This window comes from Drosophila guanche, unplaced genomic scaffold (genome assembly GCF_900245975.1).
Source record: "Drosophila guanche unplaced genomic scaffold, DGUA_6, whole genome shotgun sequence".
Lineage (NCBI taxonomy): Eukaryota > Metazoa > Arthropoda > Insecta > Diptera > Drosophilidae > Drosophila > Drosophila guanche.
This window is the reverse complement of record NW_022995750.1, coordinates 4,060,240-4,074,536: the sequence shown is the minus strand read 5'-3', so window position 1 is coordinate 4,074,536 and position 14,297 is coordinate 4,060,240. Positions and strand designations below refer to the sequence as shown.

Sequence of the window (14,297 nt, the reverse complement as noted above, 5' to 3'; positions counted from 1 at the left end):
AATCTGTCGCAGCTGCTAACGAAGTTGTCGAGGAAGATCCCTCGAGAGAGGGACTGGGGAGCATCAGCAGCAGCAGCTGATGGTTTGGGGTTTTGGCTTCTATAACCCCCGACACGGCACTCGACAACATAAGCGACAAAATGAAAATTGCAGGCCAAGCATAATTTCCGGCTCAGGAATAGGGGATCGAAAAGGCCAATAGATATCCGGCTGGGTGTTTTTTGGCCAATGAATTAATATACAGGAAAGAAGTTGGGATATGAAACCCCTCCTTAAGCATTCACAATCGCAAAGATATTCATAATCGCAATAGATTCTTCCATTTCGTGGTCTGATTTCCATAACAACACCCCCTTCCGGCTGAACTGTGTAAATAATTCATGTACTGTGCTGCCTGCATTGATAACCATTCAATGATATGTACATTGTAGAACCCATAAATACGCCAAATGGGCAAACAGTGTCCTGGAGTGGGTGCAAGCACAAGGAGCTACCTGCCACTTGCCAGCAGCGGCAACAGATTGTGGCACCGTTTAATGCAAGCCTCGGATGTCGTCAGTTTTGTGTGTGTGTATGTGTGTGTGTGTGTGTGTGTGTGTGTGTGTGTGTGTGTGCTTGGGCGGAGAAGGAGCTCGACTCTGAGATACGCCAAGCAAATATGCCATTACAGATATATGGATTTATCCCTTAGCCTCCAGACCTGCCAGGCAGTTTGGTCCGGGGCTCAGTGGTGGTTGCTGGTCAAACACAGATGCGACACACACATATCCGTTTCGCCTCGGATTATGGCATCTCCGGCTGGCACCTGGACAACGTGGCACAGTCCAGCGAAAGCTCTCTCTTTGAGCTCAGGTTCAGGTTAATCTGCAAATGGCTGAAGTGGTTACCAGGTGTCCTGGCATTCGAGTCATTGATTTTGTTTGATATTATCGATGCACAGGCAGAGCTATAGTTTCAAGAATTATAATTCATTTCTACATAGATTACATAAAATATATTACACGGCATTCAGATATTCAGAAAGAAACAAACAAAACTTTATTGATTGATTCTCTGCTATGAGAATGCCCATTTTTTACTCGAATACATTGGAATATGCTCCCTTTTCATTGCAGATTTATATTTCTGACATTTTTTCTTTGAGTTTTGTGTATAGTTTATTACAAAAGGCAAGTGCCTGGACAGCAGGTAACTATTAAATAGCCTGTCAACTCACACATACTTTTGTACATTTGAACATATATGGAAGGGATATGCATATGTGTGCCGTGCCGCATGCTTTCATTGGGACAAAAGTGCCATAAAGAAATGACAACAACAGATGAACAGTAAAAGCTTTTTGTATGCAAATGCAAACCTCATGCCGGATCTGCTATCCACTTACAAAACGCTTGCACCACGTCTCTGATATAGCCCCCACAGCTACAGCAGCTCTTTCCCCTCCACAGCAATTCAATGCAGTTCTTGAAGTTGTATTTTTTTTAACGTTGCGCCCCTCGTGTGCTCAAAAAGGCGAGCCAGACCACTCCACGTGGATGACCACAGAAATTAAATGAAATCTTTTCTATTTTCAAGACTTCAAGCCTATGGAGGGGAGATGTAGGGCTCTTCACTTCCCAGAGCTTTGTATGTTTTATGATTGTTTTATTTGCGATTTTCCCTCAATATTCCAAAGGAAATGTTGTGCGAAAAAATACATTGAAATATAAGAAAAGTTTTCGCTGCAAACAAAAAGTATACAACAGGATGGCGAGAGAACTAGATGTTGCTGTATTAAAGGGTAGTTTTCTCTGTTGAAGGATTATCACTGATTTAGTTGGAGATTTATGGAGATCCTCTGCTCTAGTGTGAAACAAATGCCATCTCAATCAAATGACAGGTAATCACAGATACATCTTTAATCACCTATACAGGGTAGATGTAGAATCGTATGTCGAGCGGCACAAACACGGATCTGGTCCTGGAATTGAATCTGGACGCACACATGCATACACGGTGGGCAGGCACTTGGCTGCTCTTCATGGCTGATTTATGCTCTCGAAGTGCAGCGACAGAAAGAGCGAGGAGAAAGAGGGGTATCAAGGTATCCAAGAAGCTTCCGGGGCGCCCTCTGCTTTGCCGGGTTTTTGTGGCGCGGCCTAAGTGGTTTATACACGGCGAGATTTTAGCCGAAATACCTATAAATTTTAACTCGTTTCGTTGTCTAAGTGGGCAAGAGTACAAGTTGCGGCAGCTTCTGCTGCTGCATTCGCATTCGCAGCCACAGCCACATCCTTAGCTGCATGCCCCTGCCATCCCTGCTGCATCTTCAACCACATCCACATCGACATTTGGCATTTTCTGGTGTTGCTACCACAGCTCTACCACCCCTCCCTTCCTCCACCAAACCGCACTCCTGCCACACTCCACTGTACTTGCACCACTTGTGAAAAGTTTGCGAAATTGTTGTCTAAAAAGTTGTTCCTGTGGTTTCGTGTGTTTTTTTGTTATTTTTGTTTTTTTCTGGAAGAGGTTTGGGGCTTTTGCGTTAAGCTTAACGCACAAAATATTTGCTCAAGTTGGCCCTGCTGCACTCTTGGCTAACAAATAAGAAGAGAAAAAAATAAGATGAATAAGAAGAAGGTTAAAGGCCAAAGGTGTGCTAAAATATTTAGAGGCATTTTCGTCCCCTGAACACAAGTTTTTAAATGAATTTAAGATTGTTGGAAAACCAAAATTACTGAATACATTTACGGCCACAGAATGGAGGGAAGTGCAGAAGCTTGTGATGGCAGAAGGTACTCGATACTTGAAGCGATATTTGATGCATATTTCGATAGTTAATAATAAGAGGAAACCATGTAAGATATAATATATTCCATTATCTTTTCTTTAGCGCTTTTGTGCGTGTCTACATTGTACATCCCTAGATCTGTTTGCATTATCCCAAAAAGAGACACTACAGACAGCAGCTGCGAAAAAATGTAAAAGTACAGGCCGGCCACATAATCCCTTGTAATTATACCCAAATCGCTTAATTATGCAAATCCACCGCGATAATTAACTAAAAGTGTCATTAAGTTTCAAGCAGAAATAAGCAACAATGTGGCACAAACGAAGGGGGGGGAGGGACTGCTATTACGATTACGATGGGCATGCCCTGGCATGGCGCGAGTCTGTCAACAATAACAAGCAACGTAATTACGTTGGACCCAAGTCCAAAGCTGGCCAAAAGCACACAAGAAGCGAAAGAGAATGTGGCTGAAACCTGGAACAATGGCGGCACAGTGCGAAAGAGGAGATGATGGCAGAGAGCAAAGAGAGAGCGAGAACAGGATAATGCGGGGACAGAGCGTCGACGACGACGACTTACACTAAACATCCATTTGGGTATTAGCTGACGAGGCGGAAGTCGCACAAAGCGTGCCACCATTTGCGCCCAACGGAGTACATCAGTAGAGGATTGAGGCAGAGAGTAGAGAGTCCAGAGTCCAGTGAGTCCAGTGGCTGAGTCCTAGAGGCGGGCAGCGACCAATGACCACGCTAAGTGCAGGTTTACACAGGCCAATGATTGTACGGTTGGCGATTGCGTTCGCGATCCTTATTACAGACCGCGCTAATTCCCATTCGAGATTGTCACCCCACAGGCCCCAGAGCCCCAAGGCCAGAGCAGACTGCAAAAGCGCAGCGAGACGAGGGACAAAAACGTCCAACCCGTTGGTCGGAGCTCCCTCGAGAGCCGAAAGAGAAACAACAGCGGAAGCTAAAACAAGGAAGCAAAGTGAGTAGAAGAAAAATAGCTGAAAAAGCCCCCCGACTGTTAGCCAGAAGAGTGAAAAATTGCGGATACAAACATGGAAAGCAATCAACTAAATTTTACAAGCCATTTTCCTTAGCCAACGGAATGTGGACACACTGCCGGAGGGCAGAGGGCGCTGACTACTCCAATGGGATATCGGATAATTCAGAATCTCAATAAGGGAGCTACCAGCTATAGCTAATAGAAAAACTCAAGGAGCTGAAGTATCTACAAATAATTCAAAAAAAAATTCCATGTGTGTTCTGGTGTATATTTATTTCAAAGCAAAGAGAAAGCGTGTCTGATAGTTGCAGTGAACTAAAAGAGTTAAACGAATTCCCTTTTGTGATACATTTGTGATTTCTCTTGGTCTCTCGCTCTCTCTGTCTCTCTCTCTCTCTCTCTCTCTCTCTGGGGATATTCTTCGCCTTGTTGCCATGGATACTTTGCAGCACTTTCGGGACAGCTTAGGGAAGCCATTAAACTTACTTAAAGCATTTTGAAAAGCTAACAAACGTCAACGTCACTCGCAGTCTTCCCACCGACCTACTGAAAGAGCCGAGGAAGGTCCATGTCCAGCTGCAGCTACAGCTACAGCTCCCGGTCCAGGACTGGAGGAAGTCCTTGTGCTGTCAGGGCGTAGCAAAAGTTGCAGCTACTGCAACAGCAGCAACAGAAGGACTGTAAATAAGTAACAAGGATATCCAATTATAGCTCAACCAAACCCCGAAACCCTGCCCACCCACACCCAGCCCAAGGATATCACAAGTACATAAATGGAAGATGAAACGATTAAAATCCCGGGGTCCTGGCCCGAAGGCCTTAATACATTTGCACATAATAAAATGAAATCTTTGCCTAAACTTGGCCTATTAATGTTGGGTACACCACACCACATCACAACGCCCACACACAAACAGCCCACACATCCTCGGAGAGCTGAAAAAAAAGGGACAGGATAAAGTTTATATTCAATTCCCAGGCTAAAATGTGAAAATGCCTAGAAATCCATTTAAGTAAATCCTCTATTTAGCATGCATTCGGGGCATTTTCATTGTTTTTATACTCTTTGCTGCTCTCCTCCCATTTTATTTCTCTCTCTGTCTAGTTTTCCTTTTGTTTTGCTTTTTTTTTTGGGTTAGTCTTTTCCCCCTTTCTGTCATCAAATTTCAAAGCCGAGTCTGTAGTTTATTTTGATGGGATTTCACTCTGGCTTTTCCTTCCAGCGCCCTACTCTTGATTTTTTTTCTCTTTTTGTTTGGATTCGGATGCGCATTTCTCTGACCCATTTGTGTGTCCTACGGCCTTGTGTCTGGTTACAGCCTTATCGCTTCTTTTTCCATCGAATATTATCGAATTTCGATTGTCTTATGGACGGCCCACATGGCTCTTGGACCCGCATCCCTGTGTGTGGTGTGGTGTGGTCTGGTATGGTGTGTGGCTTCCTTGGGTTAAACCAAAGAAGAGAAAGTGAAAGTAAAAAGCAAATTATGCGCATTGAGTTGTTGGGTCAGACCTAAAACAAAAACCATTCTTATATACCAATTGATGGAAATAAATATAGACAATCTCCTGGGTGGGGCTGCGTGTGTGTGTGCATATTTGTTTATAGGTGTGTGTAAGGGCATAAAAAACACAGCCCGAGGACCTGAGGGACCCTTACTTGGGGGCTCCTACTTGCGGTTTGGGAGACACTAGAAGAAAATATAACTGAAATCCAATTTTCGAATTAAGTTATAATATTTATTAAAAATTTTAAAAATAACTACAAAATCGAGATAATCCTCTAACGATCTGCTAAAAATATTTTAGTGGGCTGTTTCAAGGGGCAGATATTATAATAGCTCTTAATTATCAGCTTGGGTGATAAGTTTTTGATAATCTTTTTTCTATTTTTATGATTTTTAGTTTTATCCATCATAGTTTTTTTGCTTTTTCCCAGTGATTTCCCGATTTGATTGGCATATCAAATATTTAAGCACTTTCGTCTCTTTGCGACTAAGGAGCAATCTCAGGGAACTTCTGGTTAAATTTATTTTTGGAAGTTTAAAGTTTTACGAGATGCATTTGTAAGTTGAATCCCCGAAAGCGAACTGCTGCTTCCTCTATTGGCTTTTGGGTCATTACTTGACTTCTGGACGGGAGTTTGCCAACAACTTGAAGCCAGTTTAAAACTTGGTCATCCACACACACACACACGCTAGCAATGGCACTGACACAGACTCATTTATGGATAACAGTTCGCTGTCTGTGTGTGAGTGACAGTATCTGTGTGTGACTGCCACTGTAACTATGTCATTGCGGTTTCCTTAATTCATTTTGTTTGTAGGCGGCGGCGCAACATTGTCAGTGTCATCCCCCATCGTCAGCGCCATTGTCAGGCACCGACCGCAGTCCCGCTGATTGCACAGGCACCCAGAGACACACTCCGCAGAGAGCGAGAGAGAGTGGGTTCGCAGGGGGAGGCAGTTGGTCCTGTGGCACGACATTGTGCTGCTCAGTGCTGCCTTCAGTGCTGTTGTTCCTGGACACTGTTTTTAGTTGTGAATGGTGCCGCTAAGCGGATTAACGCTGTTATTTTAAGTTCAACAAACGAACGAAGAATAAATTAATGAGTTTTCACTGTGGTCGAGCAGACTGCGGCGGCGGCAGCGGCGGCAGCGGCGTGTTTGGTTCTGCCACCGAATGGGTTTAACAGCAGAAAGCCAAAAGCCCAAACACACACAAACCCATTACGACAACCCCATACCAGCCACCAAAAATGTTCTTCTCTAGCCCACTAGACCCAGCGCCATTAAGCGCTCTCACCAAGAACTGTAATCTGTTCTTTGGTATTCCATTTGTGGGAGGGCGTTGGATACCCTTTGGTTCCCTTTCCGGTTGCCTTGAGTCGTTGAATTCTGTAATTTTAGGTAACAATTTACCATAAGACATCTCAGATTGGATATTAGGTATACCCCTAGGGCAACACCCACTCGAAAGGGTATACTTACGAGCTTCCTTTTCCCCAAATCTCAACCGAGTTTCTTGTTTTCGTTTGTGTGTGCTGAAGGGGTCATTCTCTTGGCTTTTTTCTGTTCCCATTCCCTCTTCTGTTTGTATTTGCATTTGTATTTGTAATTGTTATGGTTTTCACATCGATTGTTAAAATGCTGCTCCCACTTCCTCCCCCCCCCCCCCTCCCCNTCTCTCTATCCCTTTATCAGTGTGTGGGTGGGTGCATGCCGGACACTGAAACTGTAATTAGTTTGAAATTTATGCGGACCCGCTTCCGCATTGTTCTCGTCGAGGATCACGTCCGTGCGGAGCTTTATTTTTTATGGTCCGCTCTGCCAACCACGTCCTGGCAATTATTATTTGTGTGCATGAGTTTTTTGTTGTTTCACTTCGCATCGCATCGCATCGGTTTTGTTTGCTTTACTTTCGCTCTCTTGTTTTTCATTTTGTTGTTGGATACAAATTCTATGAATTTTCAATCCCAAATCGGATTATGGCATTAGCAGGCTGCTCGGTTCGCAGGAGCAACAATACCACAGCAAAAGAATTTACAGCTTTCACTGAACCAAAGGTCAGACACGGATGGGTCAGCATTAAAAATGAGCAAGCAAAGCCAATGACATGGATCTTTGGTAATAATGATATGCAACTAAGCCGGTACCTATCCCTCTCCTCGATGTCAAGTGCACAAATTGTAAACTTCACAGCAGGAAAAAATCAGGGGAAAAACAGAGATAACAGAGATAGAAAAAGGGGTGAGGGAGAAAAGGTTTAAGTTGCATAATTGAGCTGAGATGCAATTAAGCAGTTTTCGACAAGTTGCCATCGAATATTTTGCAGGACAAGTGCCAGTCCTCGGTCCTCGTCACTCTGCTGGCTCTTGGTTCTGGTTCCTGGCAGGATGCATCCGCCACTGCATCCGCCGTCGAGCTTTGACGAGCACAGCCATCCGGATAATGGGAAACGCTCGAAAGTCCTTTTTGCCTTTGATGGCCCGTGACTTTTAGCTGCGCTGAGCCCCACTCTGAGCTCCGCTAACTTGGCCAGACATTTTTGTATCGCATTGCAAAATTCACCACAAAATTGCTGGTAATTAGCAAAAGTTCGTTCTCAATGCTGCTAATTGATTCGGAGGAAATCTTGGCTGGTTAGTCAATGAAATTGGGGATTATTAGGTGATTGAATCGATCGAGTTTTTGGGTGGGGCCAAACATCTTAAGGGCATCAGTATGGCCACAAATTTAATTGGCCGCCCTACGCCTGCGAATTTAATGAGCTTTTGGTTAGTTAAGGAGTCTATGAAATGTACCCAAGGACCTCCCTCATTTTCTCTTTGGATAGTTTCCCTAGAAACACTAACCTCAAAGAGCTCACTTCACGTCTTCCCTTTTATCCGTCAGTTAACTATAATTGACAAACGCTTTGGCTTTTAGTCAGTTTGTTTGTGTTTCCCTCCTCGATTTGCCACAAAGAGGCTGCCACCAGGAAGGTGCATCGGCAGGAGATGAAATTTACTCTTTTACGAGCTCGAATTCGGTGCAGCTTTTGCTTTGGCCAGAAAATTAACTCACTCGCTTACACTGCCCTACACAAACTCAAAGCTGGGGCCCAAGCAAAAAATGTTGCACAAAAAAGATTCACTTCACTTTGATTCTCCCTTTCTCTTCCTCCACTCTCGTTTAGCTTAGTTTTTGTTGTGTTTTGTCTTCTGCTGCCTTTCAGGGCATTCATTATGCCACTCCTCACTCTGTCTCTTAACCCCCTGGTTGCGCCTCCATTTATCACAGTTTGTGCGCATTTGTCGACTTGCCTTATCCTGGACGGGCGGCTGGGTGGGTGGCGCCCCACATCCGTTGCCACTCGTCACAGCTCCGCACAGATCCAGATCCCTGGGGAAAGCCACTGAGGAAAAAGCGCCAGGGAGCTGAGAGCAGGAGGCACAGATTGTGAGGCAAGTTGTCAAAGAGCTGCCAGCTGCGATGGCTTGGCGGAAAAATGTCTTTTAATTAGTGTTTAATTGAATTGCAAACTGGAATTTTAATCGAAAATTGCAACGGGATACTGGCTACGATCCCCCAAAGTCATGGCTCAACATTTCCGCACACTTGAGGACACAGTTTGAATTGTGCATTAAGCTGAACACTTAGACTGTTTGCTTAGACACCAACTGTTGGACATTGATTGTTTTCCTTGGTGGTCACTTGTACAACTTGGCACAAAACATATCACCAATAAGGCCATGTGTAGAGTGGATTGTCTGTGTGCAAAGGAAACTGAGGCAAAGGATACTGAGAGTAGAAGCCATTGGTCTCTAACCTGAAGGTTTGATTCGTTTCTCCGTTGATTCAGTGATCCTCTAAAGCCCGAAGGTTTGATTCAAGCAAAACCTGAAGGCTTTGTTCCTTTTCCATTAAAATTCTCCTGCAAGCAGTTCATTGACTGCACCTGAAGATGTGGCTTACTTTTTTTGGTTTTACTTGTGGTGCTGTTGTTATCAGCTTGCATTTGTTATGCCTCACTTAACCTGCTCTTGGTATATCCCTGGATAACGAATAGTAAATTGCTGGTAGCCACATGAGGCGAGCCGCCCGCACATTTAATTGATTATAATTACTTACATGTCCTAATGCAATTCATCAAACGCGCATTGTCCCCTTTAGCCCAGGGTGGCAGGGCAAGGCTCAGCGACGCCGAGGAGTCCTGGAAGCCAGTTACCGAGTCTGACTCTCCCAACGCCCAGCTGCGTGCCTTTGACGACAATAATGAGCATAATGATGCTGCCACGACTGCTGCTGCTGCTGCTGCTGCTGCAGGCCGTGCAGTGCCGTGCCGCTGCTGTTAATGCCACAATAAAGACCACAGCATGGATGCCGTCGTCGTTGTCGTTGCCGTTGCCCCAAGGGCGGCTAACATGGCCACGGCTCACGTACAAATTGCATGATTATTATCAAGGATAATTAATGTTGATGCCAGCGAGACCGTACCGCACCCGAAGGGACGAAGCGAGGAGTGCCAGGACAAGTTCAACAAAAGGACAACTCCATATATGAGAAGCCCTCTGACACTGACCGACCGACCGACCCACCGACCGACCATCTATTTAGCCAGAGGCCACACGCTGGACTTCAACCCGTTAATATAGGATACAGATACATATAGTAGCCAGCAGTGTCAACTGCAGCTATTGATTCAACCATTTACCAAACTTGAAATGAAACACATTTAAACTTTACTTCAAGTTCACTTTGAAGTCCAAGCCATGTCCCCAGCAGACTTTTTTGTTGCCGCCATTAGGAAAACTGAACTGAAATGCTGGGACAATCGGAAAAGGATGAGCAATGTAGAGCAAGAAGGCGCATTAGTGTAAATCAATTCGCATCACATAATGCCACTACATAAATGCCAAATCATGGCAATACGTGAGCATTCAGTGGCTTAGCCATGTCCCAAATACTTGCAAATTCCAATTGAATTGAGCAAATTAACAGGCACATAGTGACAGGGTGATAGAATGAGAAAATGGCGCTCCGCAGATTCTGGATCCGGAATATGCAATTCACAAATTGTTTGGCCCAAACCTAAACCCTAAACCCCAAAGCACAATGCGTAATGTAATCAAATGTATTGAAGTTAATGAGCTACTTAACCGACTTCTACCGCCATATCAAATGTATGTGGTGGGCAGGGGCGTTGCCATTGCCACTGCCGTGATTGTGAGCATATAATTATGGGTTGTCCTGAATTAGGTCGAGTGGCATATGCTGGCCACAAATGCCGAGCCGTGGCATGAAGAAGTTGAGCCCTGGGGGCATTGATTAACTGGGATATGGCATCACTCTGTGGAATAATCGAGCATATATATATTGTGTATGTGATTCAATGAAATAAACGCCGTCTCAGAGGGGGGAATTTGCCAGCAGCGTGTTCAGAATTTACATGAAATATTTTTCAATAATTTTAAAGCAATATAAAACGATTTGCGCTGCTCCCAGGAAAAATACAAATTTAATTGAACAAGTTGAATCAATTTAAGTCAGAATCGAATCCATATTAATGCAATGGGCCATTATTTCCCTGTCCTCGGGAGAAGGAAAGAGCCGGCCCAAGAACTCGAGCAGACAAGGCTGCTCGGAGACCACAGCGGAGTAGTCCTCAAACGAGATCAAACCATCCTTGTCGACATCAAACTTCTTGATAATAAATTCACCCATGTCCTGAAGAGAATATTAACCCATAAAATAGCAACAACATTAGACATATTAATCATAATGCCTTACCGCTCTTAGTTCTGTGATCTCATCCTCGTCTTCGCCAGTGAAGAATTTCTCGCAAGCCAAACTTACTTGTTCGCGATCTATAAAGCCAGTGGCCTTTGTATCATAGATCTACAAAGCAAAGCACAAACTAATTATCAACTCTTAGAGAAGGAGAATCAACCTAGACTTACATCAAAGGCAAAGCGCATACGCACTGAGAGATCCTTGGTTGTGTAGAGACTGAAGAGCTGCACCCAGGCCTGGGGACTCACGTACTTCACATCCTTGGTGACGGCAAATAAAGTGCGATCAATGGTCTGCACATTTGAAACTTTGAACAGCACCAAAAACAGTTGATAGAACTGAATTTTGGTCATCTTCTTGGCATTTGGCCCATTGACCTTGGCGAACTTGTAGTAAACCATCAGCAGACAGTTGATATCCGTCTGGGAAAGATGCGAAATCCCTACAAGTTCCCTGATCAGGCCGCCATAAACGGCGACAAAACGACTGTTCTCCATGCTATCGATGGTGGCATCTAGATAATCCATTTCGGAAAATTGTTGAATTTATTTTGATGTTTGTGATGATGGAGAGAGTTCAAGTTGTTCTGTTTAAATTTGATTTAGTTTCGTTTTGTTACGTTTGGGAGATTATCGTTCAAGGGCCTGCCTTTGTTCTTCAAAGTAAATTAAATTCTGTCAGAAATGATGCGCCCTCCATCCTCCTGAGCTTCAGCTGCTGAGTGCCTTAACCGTTTTATGTGAATTAAATTGTTCCCAAATTTCTGCGTCACGCCACAATTTGTCTTACTTATCCGCAAATTTTACAGATTTAAGTCTTCTCCAAATACCGTATGCAAAATGTATCAATCAAAATTCTATACCGAAAAGTACAATAAAACCAAAAATCCAGACACAACGCTCTGGCACATGTGGGTCTCTGTGTGTAAATCCGCCAACACTTGGCGATGTCAACTTTCGGAGACATTAAGAAGCGTGAATCCTTCTACCCTTTCCACTCACGTGTGGTATTGTGCTTTGAAGGAGTTGTTTGCCATGCTGACAGGGATAATCATTACGTTTCTTTGAAGATCTCTGACAGCAGCTTTCTTTTTACTGCTAAAACTAATCTACAATCTGACGACTGTATGGATTGGTAAGGGTATTCTTTGGTTCAGCCTTAAAATTAATCTTTTCTTTTCGCCTTTTTCTCCCTTTCATTTTATTGTTATTATGCCGTGTCGAGCGGTTGAGGCCGCCGTTCCCTGCACCTCTTATGTGTGTTTGTTTCTCGGGGCTGCGGCACCCACCCGCACTTCTTTTCGGTATTTGCTAAGGGCGTGGCATGTGTGGGGACACACAATTACACACCAAAGGGGGAAAGGCAACGGGCAACGGCAACCCAAACAAAATGGCTACACACAGCCGCTTCCGCCAAATTTCCACATGGCAGGGCTTTACACCCATCTCAACGCTTTTGTTTGGATTATTATATTCGCGTTTCTCATGCGCACAGCTTTGAGCCATTCATTCCTTTCTCTCCTTTCTCTCCTTTCTCTCCTTTTTTTTGTTGCTGTTGCTACTTTTGTGTGTTTGTTTCAAATATTTATTTCGAAGGCTCCCAAAATGGGGGACAGATGTAGTCCATGTACCGTGGCTGATGTATTTTTTATGTCTCGCCGTTGCTTTTATTGCTTTTAAATTGCGCTCGTTACAAGCGCATTCCTTCTCATCCGCTCCTTTCGGAGTCAGCTGCTGCTGACTTACCCAATCTATTTGTGATTTGTCTTAGCCGCATATGGTTCATACACTGTAACCCAAAAACATATCCAACCAAGTAGGCCTGCTCCAGAGATGTTAATCAATTTGTAGCACACACTTTCCCGTTTCGAACACACAATTATTCCACAACCCGAACAGCAGGAACACATGCTAGGTACTCCCCAACAAAATAAACCGTAAATTAATAAGCACCCAAAAGACACCAAAACCAGCAACAAAATGAATCGCATTGACGCCTCCATGGATGACATGGCCAACAACAAGTTCCTGACTCTCTACAGCAGTGTGATCAAAAGCTATGCCGCCTCCACGGACTTTAGCTACAACGAAGTCGTCTGCCTGTTGATCGTCTACTACAAGTTTTCGCTGAGCAATGGGCCCTCCTCTCGGATGATGACCATCAATCAGCTGTACGGCCTCTTTCTGGTGCTGTTCCAGATCTTCGATGTCAGCATCATCGATCGCATTCTGGTGAACATTACGCAAGATGCGCGCACTGTTTCCCCGGATGCATGGATGCAACTGTTTTCGGTGTTTCTGAGCCGCAACCTACAAGAACGTTTGCGATTTGCATACAGTGTGAGTAGTACTTGGGATTCTGAATCTTCCCTGAACATCCCTAAAATGTTCATTTCAGGTCTATACAAGTGCTGGCACACAAGTGCTTAACCGTGAGACAGTGGCCCTGGCTGTGGAGAAGTTCTTTGTTGGCGAAGACGAAGATGAGGTTCAGGAGCTTCGAGCGGTAAGTAATTTAATTCATTTGTATTATCTTAATACATAAGATTATTCTTCTGTTAGGACATGTGCGAGTTTCTGTTCAATAAGTTCGACATTGATAAGGATGGTATTATATCGTTTGAGGAGTATGCCGAAATAGTCAACCGTCAGCCGGGTCTGCTGGAGTTTCTGGGCCAAATCTATCCCGATGATAACGATAAAACCCTGATTGCCTACTGCAACAACATTGAGAGTATGTTCCCCACCGAAGATTAGCGTTCAATTACATGCGATTTATGATTGGATAGACTTTATCTTACCTCATTTGTTGTAGGGCTCTTGTCCCGTGTTTGCTGTCTTGTTTTTTTCTGTCGCAAGTGTTGAAAATGGGCGCTTAAGGGATACAATACACAGACCAACTTAAAATAAAGTCATTTTCCATTAAGTACAACCAGAGAAAAGTTGGAATTGCCTTCACAGACTGTGACTTCAACTGCCAGTGCCAGTGCCAGTGCCACTGCCACTGCGGGTTCTCTGCTGTACAGTTTTGTTGTGTTGTGTAAATCCGTGTCTCTTTTCCTTGGGTTTAACTCTTTTTTGGGTGCGGGTTGCGGAACTTTTGTTTGTCTATGCTGCGGCTTTGTAAAGCAATTAAATTCCCAAGCAACACATGCGGGTTTCGACTGCGACAACAAGTGAAACAACAGCTGAAATTCTAATTAAATTTGCTTCAAAATTATGTGAATCAGAGAGAGAGAGAAA

General features: G+C 44.1%; 2 protein-coding genes across 2 annotated transcripts; one reads left to right on the top strand and one right to left on the bottom strand.

Moving 5' to 3' along the window:
- Positions 1–10,768: 10,768 nt before the first annotated feature.
- LOC117586147 (EF-hand calcium-binding domain-containing protein 1) lies at positions 10,769–11,679 on the bottom strand. Its single transcript, XM_034276042.1, has 3 exons — positions 11,223–11,679; positions 11,053–11,160; positions 10,769–10,989 (listed from the first exon to the last, which is right to left on the bottom strand). The coding sequence occupies exons 1-3, from the start codon at positions 11,580–11,582 to the stop codon at positions 10,804–10,806; spliced, it is 654 nt and encodes a 217-aa protein (XP_034131933.1). The 5' UTR covers positions 11,583–11,679; the 3' UTR covers positions 10,769–10,803.
- A 1,249-nt stretch (positions 11,680–12,928) lies between these two features.
- Positions 12,929–13,840, top strand: LOC117586116. Its single transcript, XM_034275977.1, has 3 exons — positions 12,929–13,394; positions 13,453–13,560; positions 13,617–13,840. The coding sequence occupies exons 1-3, from the start codon at positions 13,035–13,037 to the stop codon at positions 13,809–13,811; spliced, it is 663 nt and encodes a 220-aa protein (XP_034131868.1). The 5' UTR covers positions 12,929–13,034; the 3' UTR covers positions 13,812–13,840.
- The last annotated feature ends 457 nt before the right edge of the window (positions 13,841–14,297 follow it).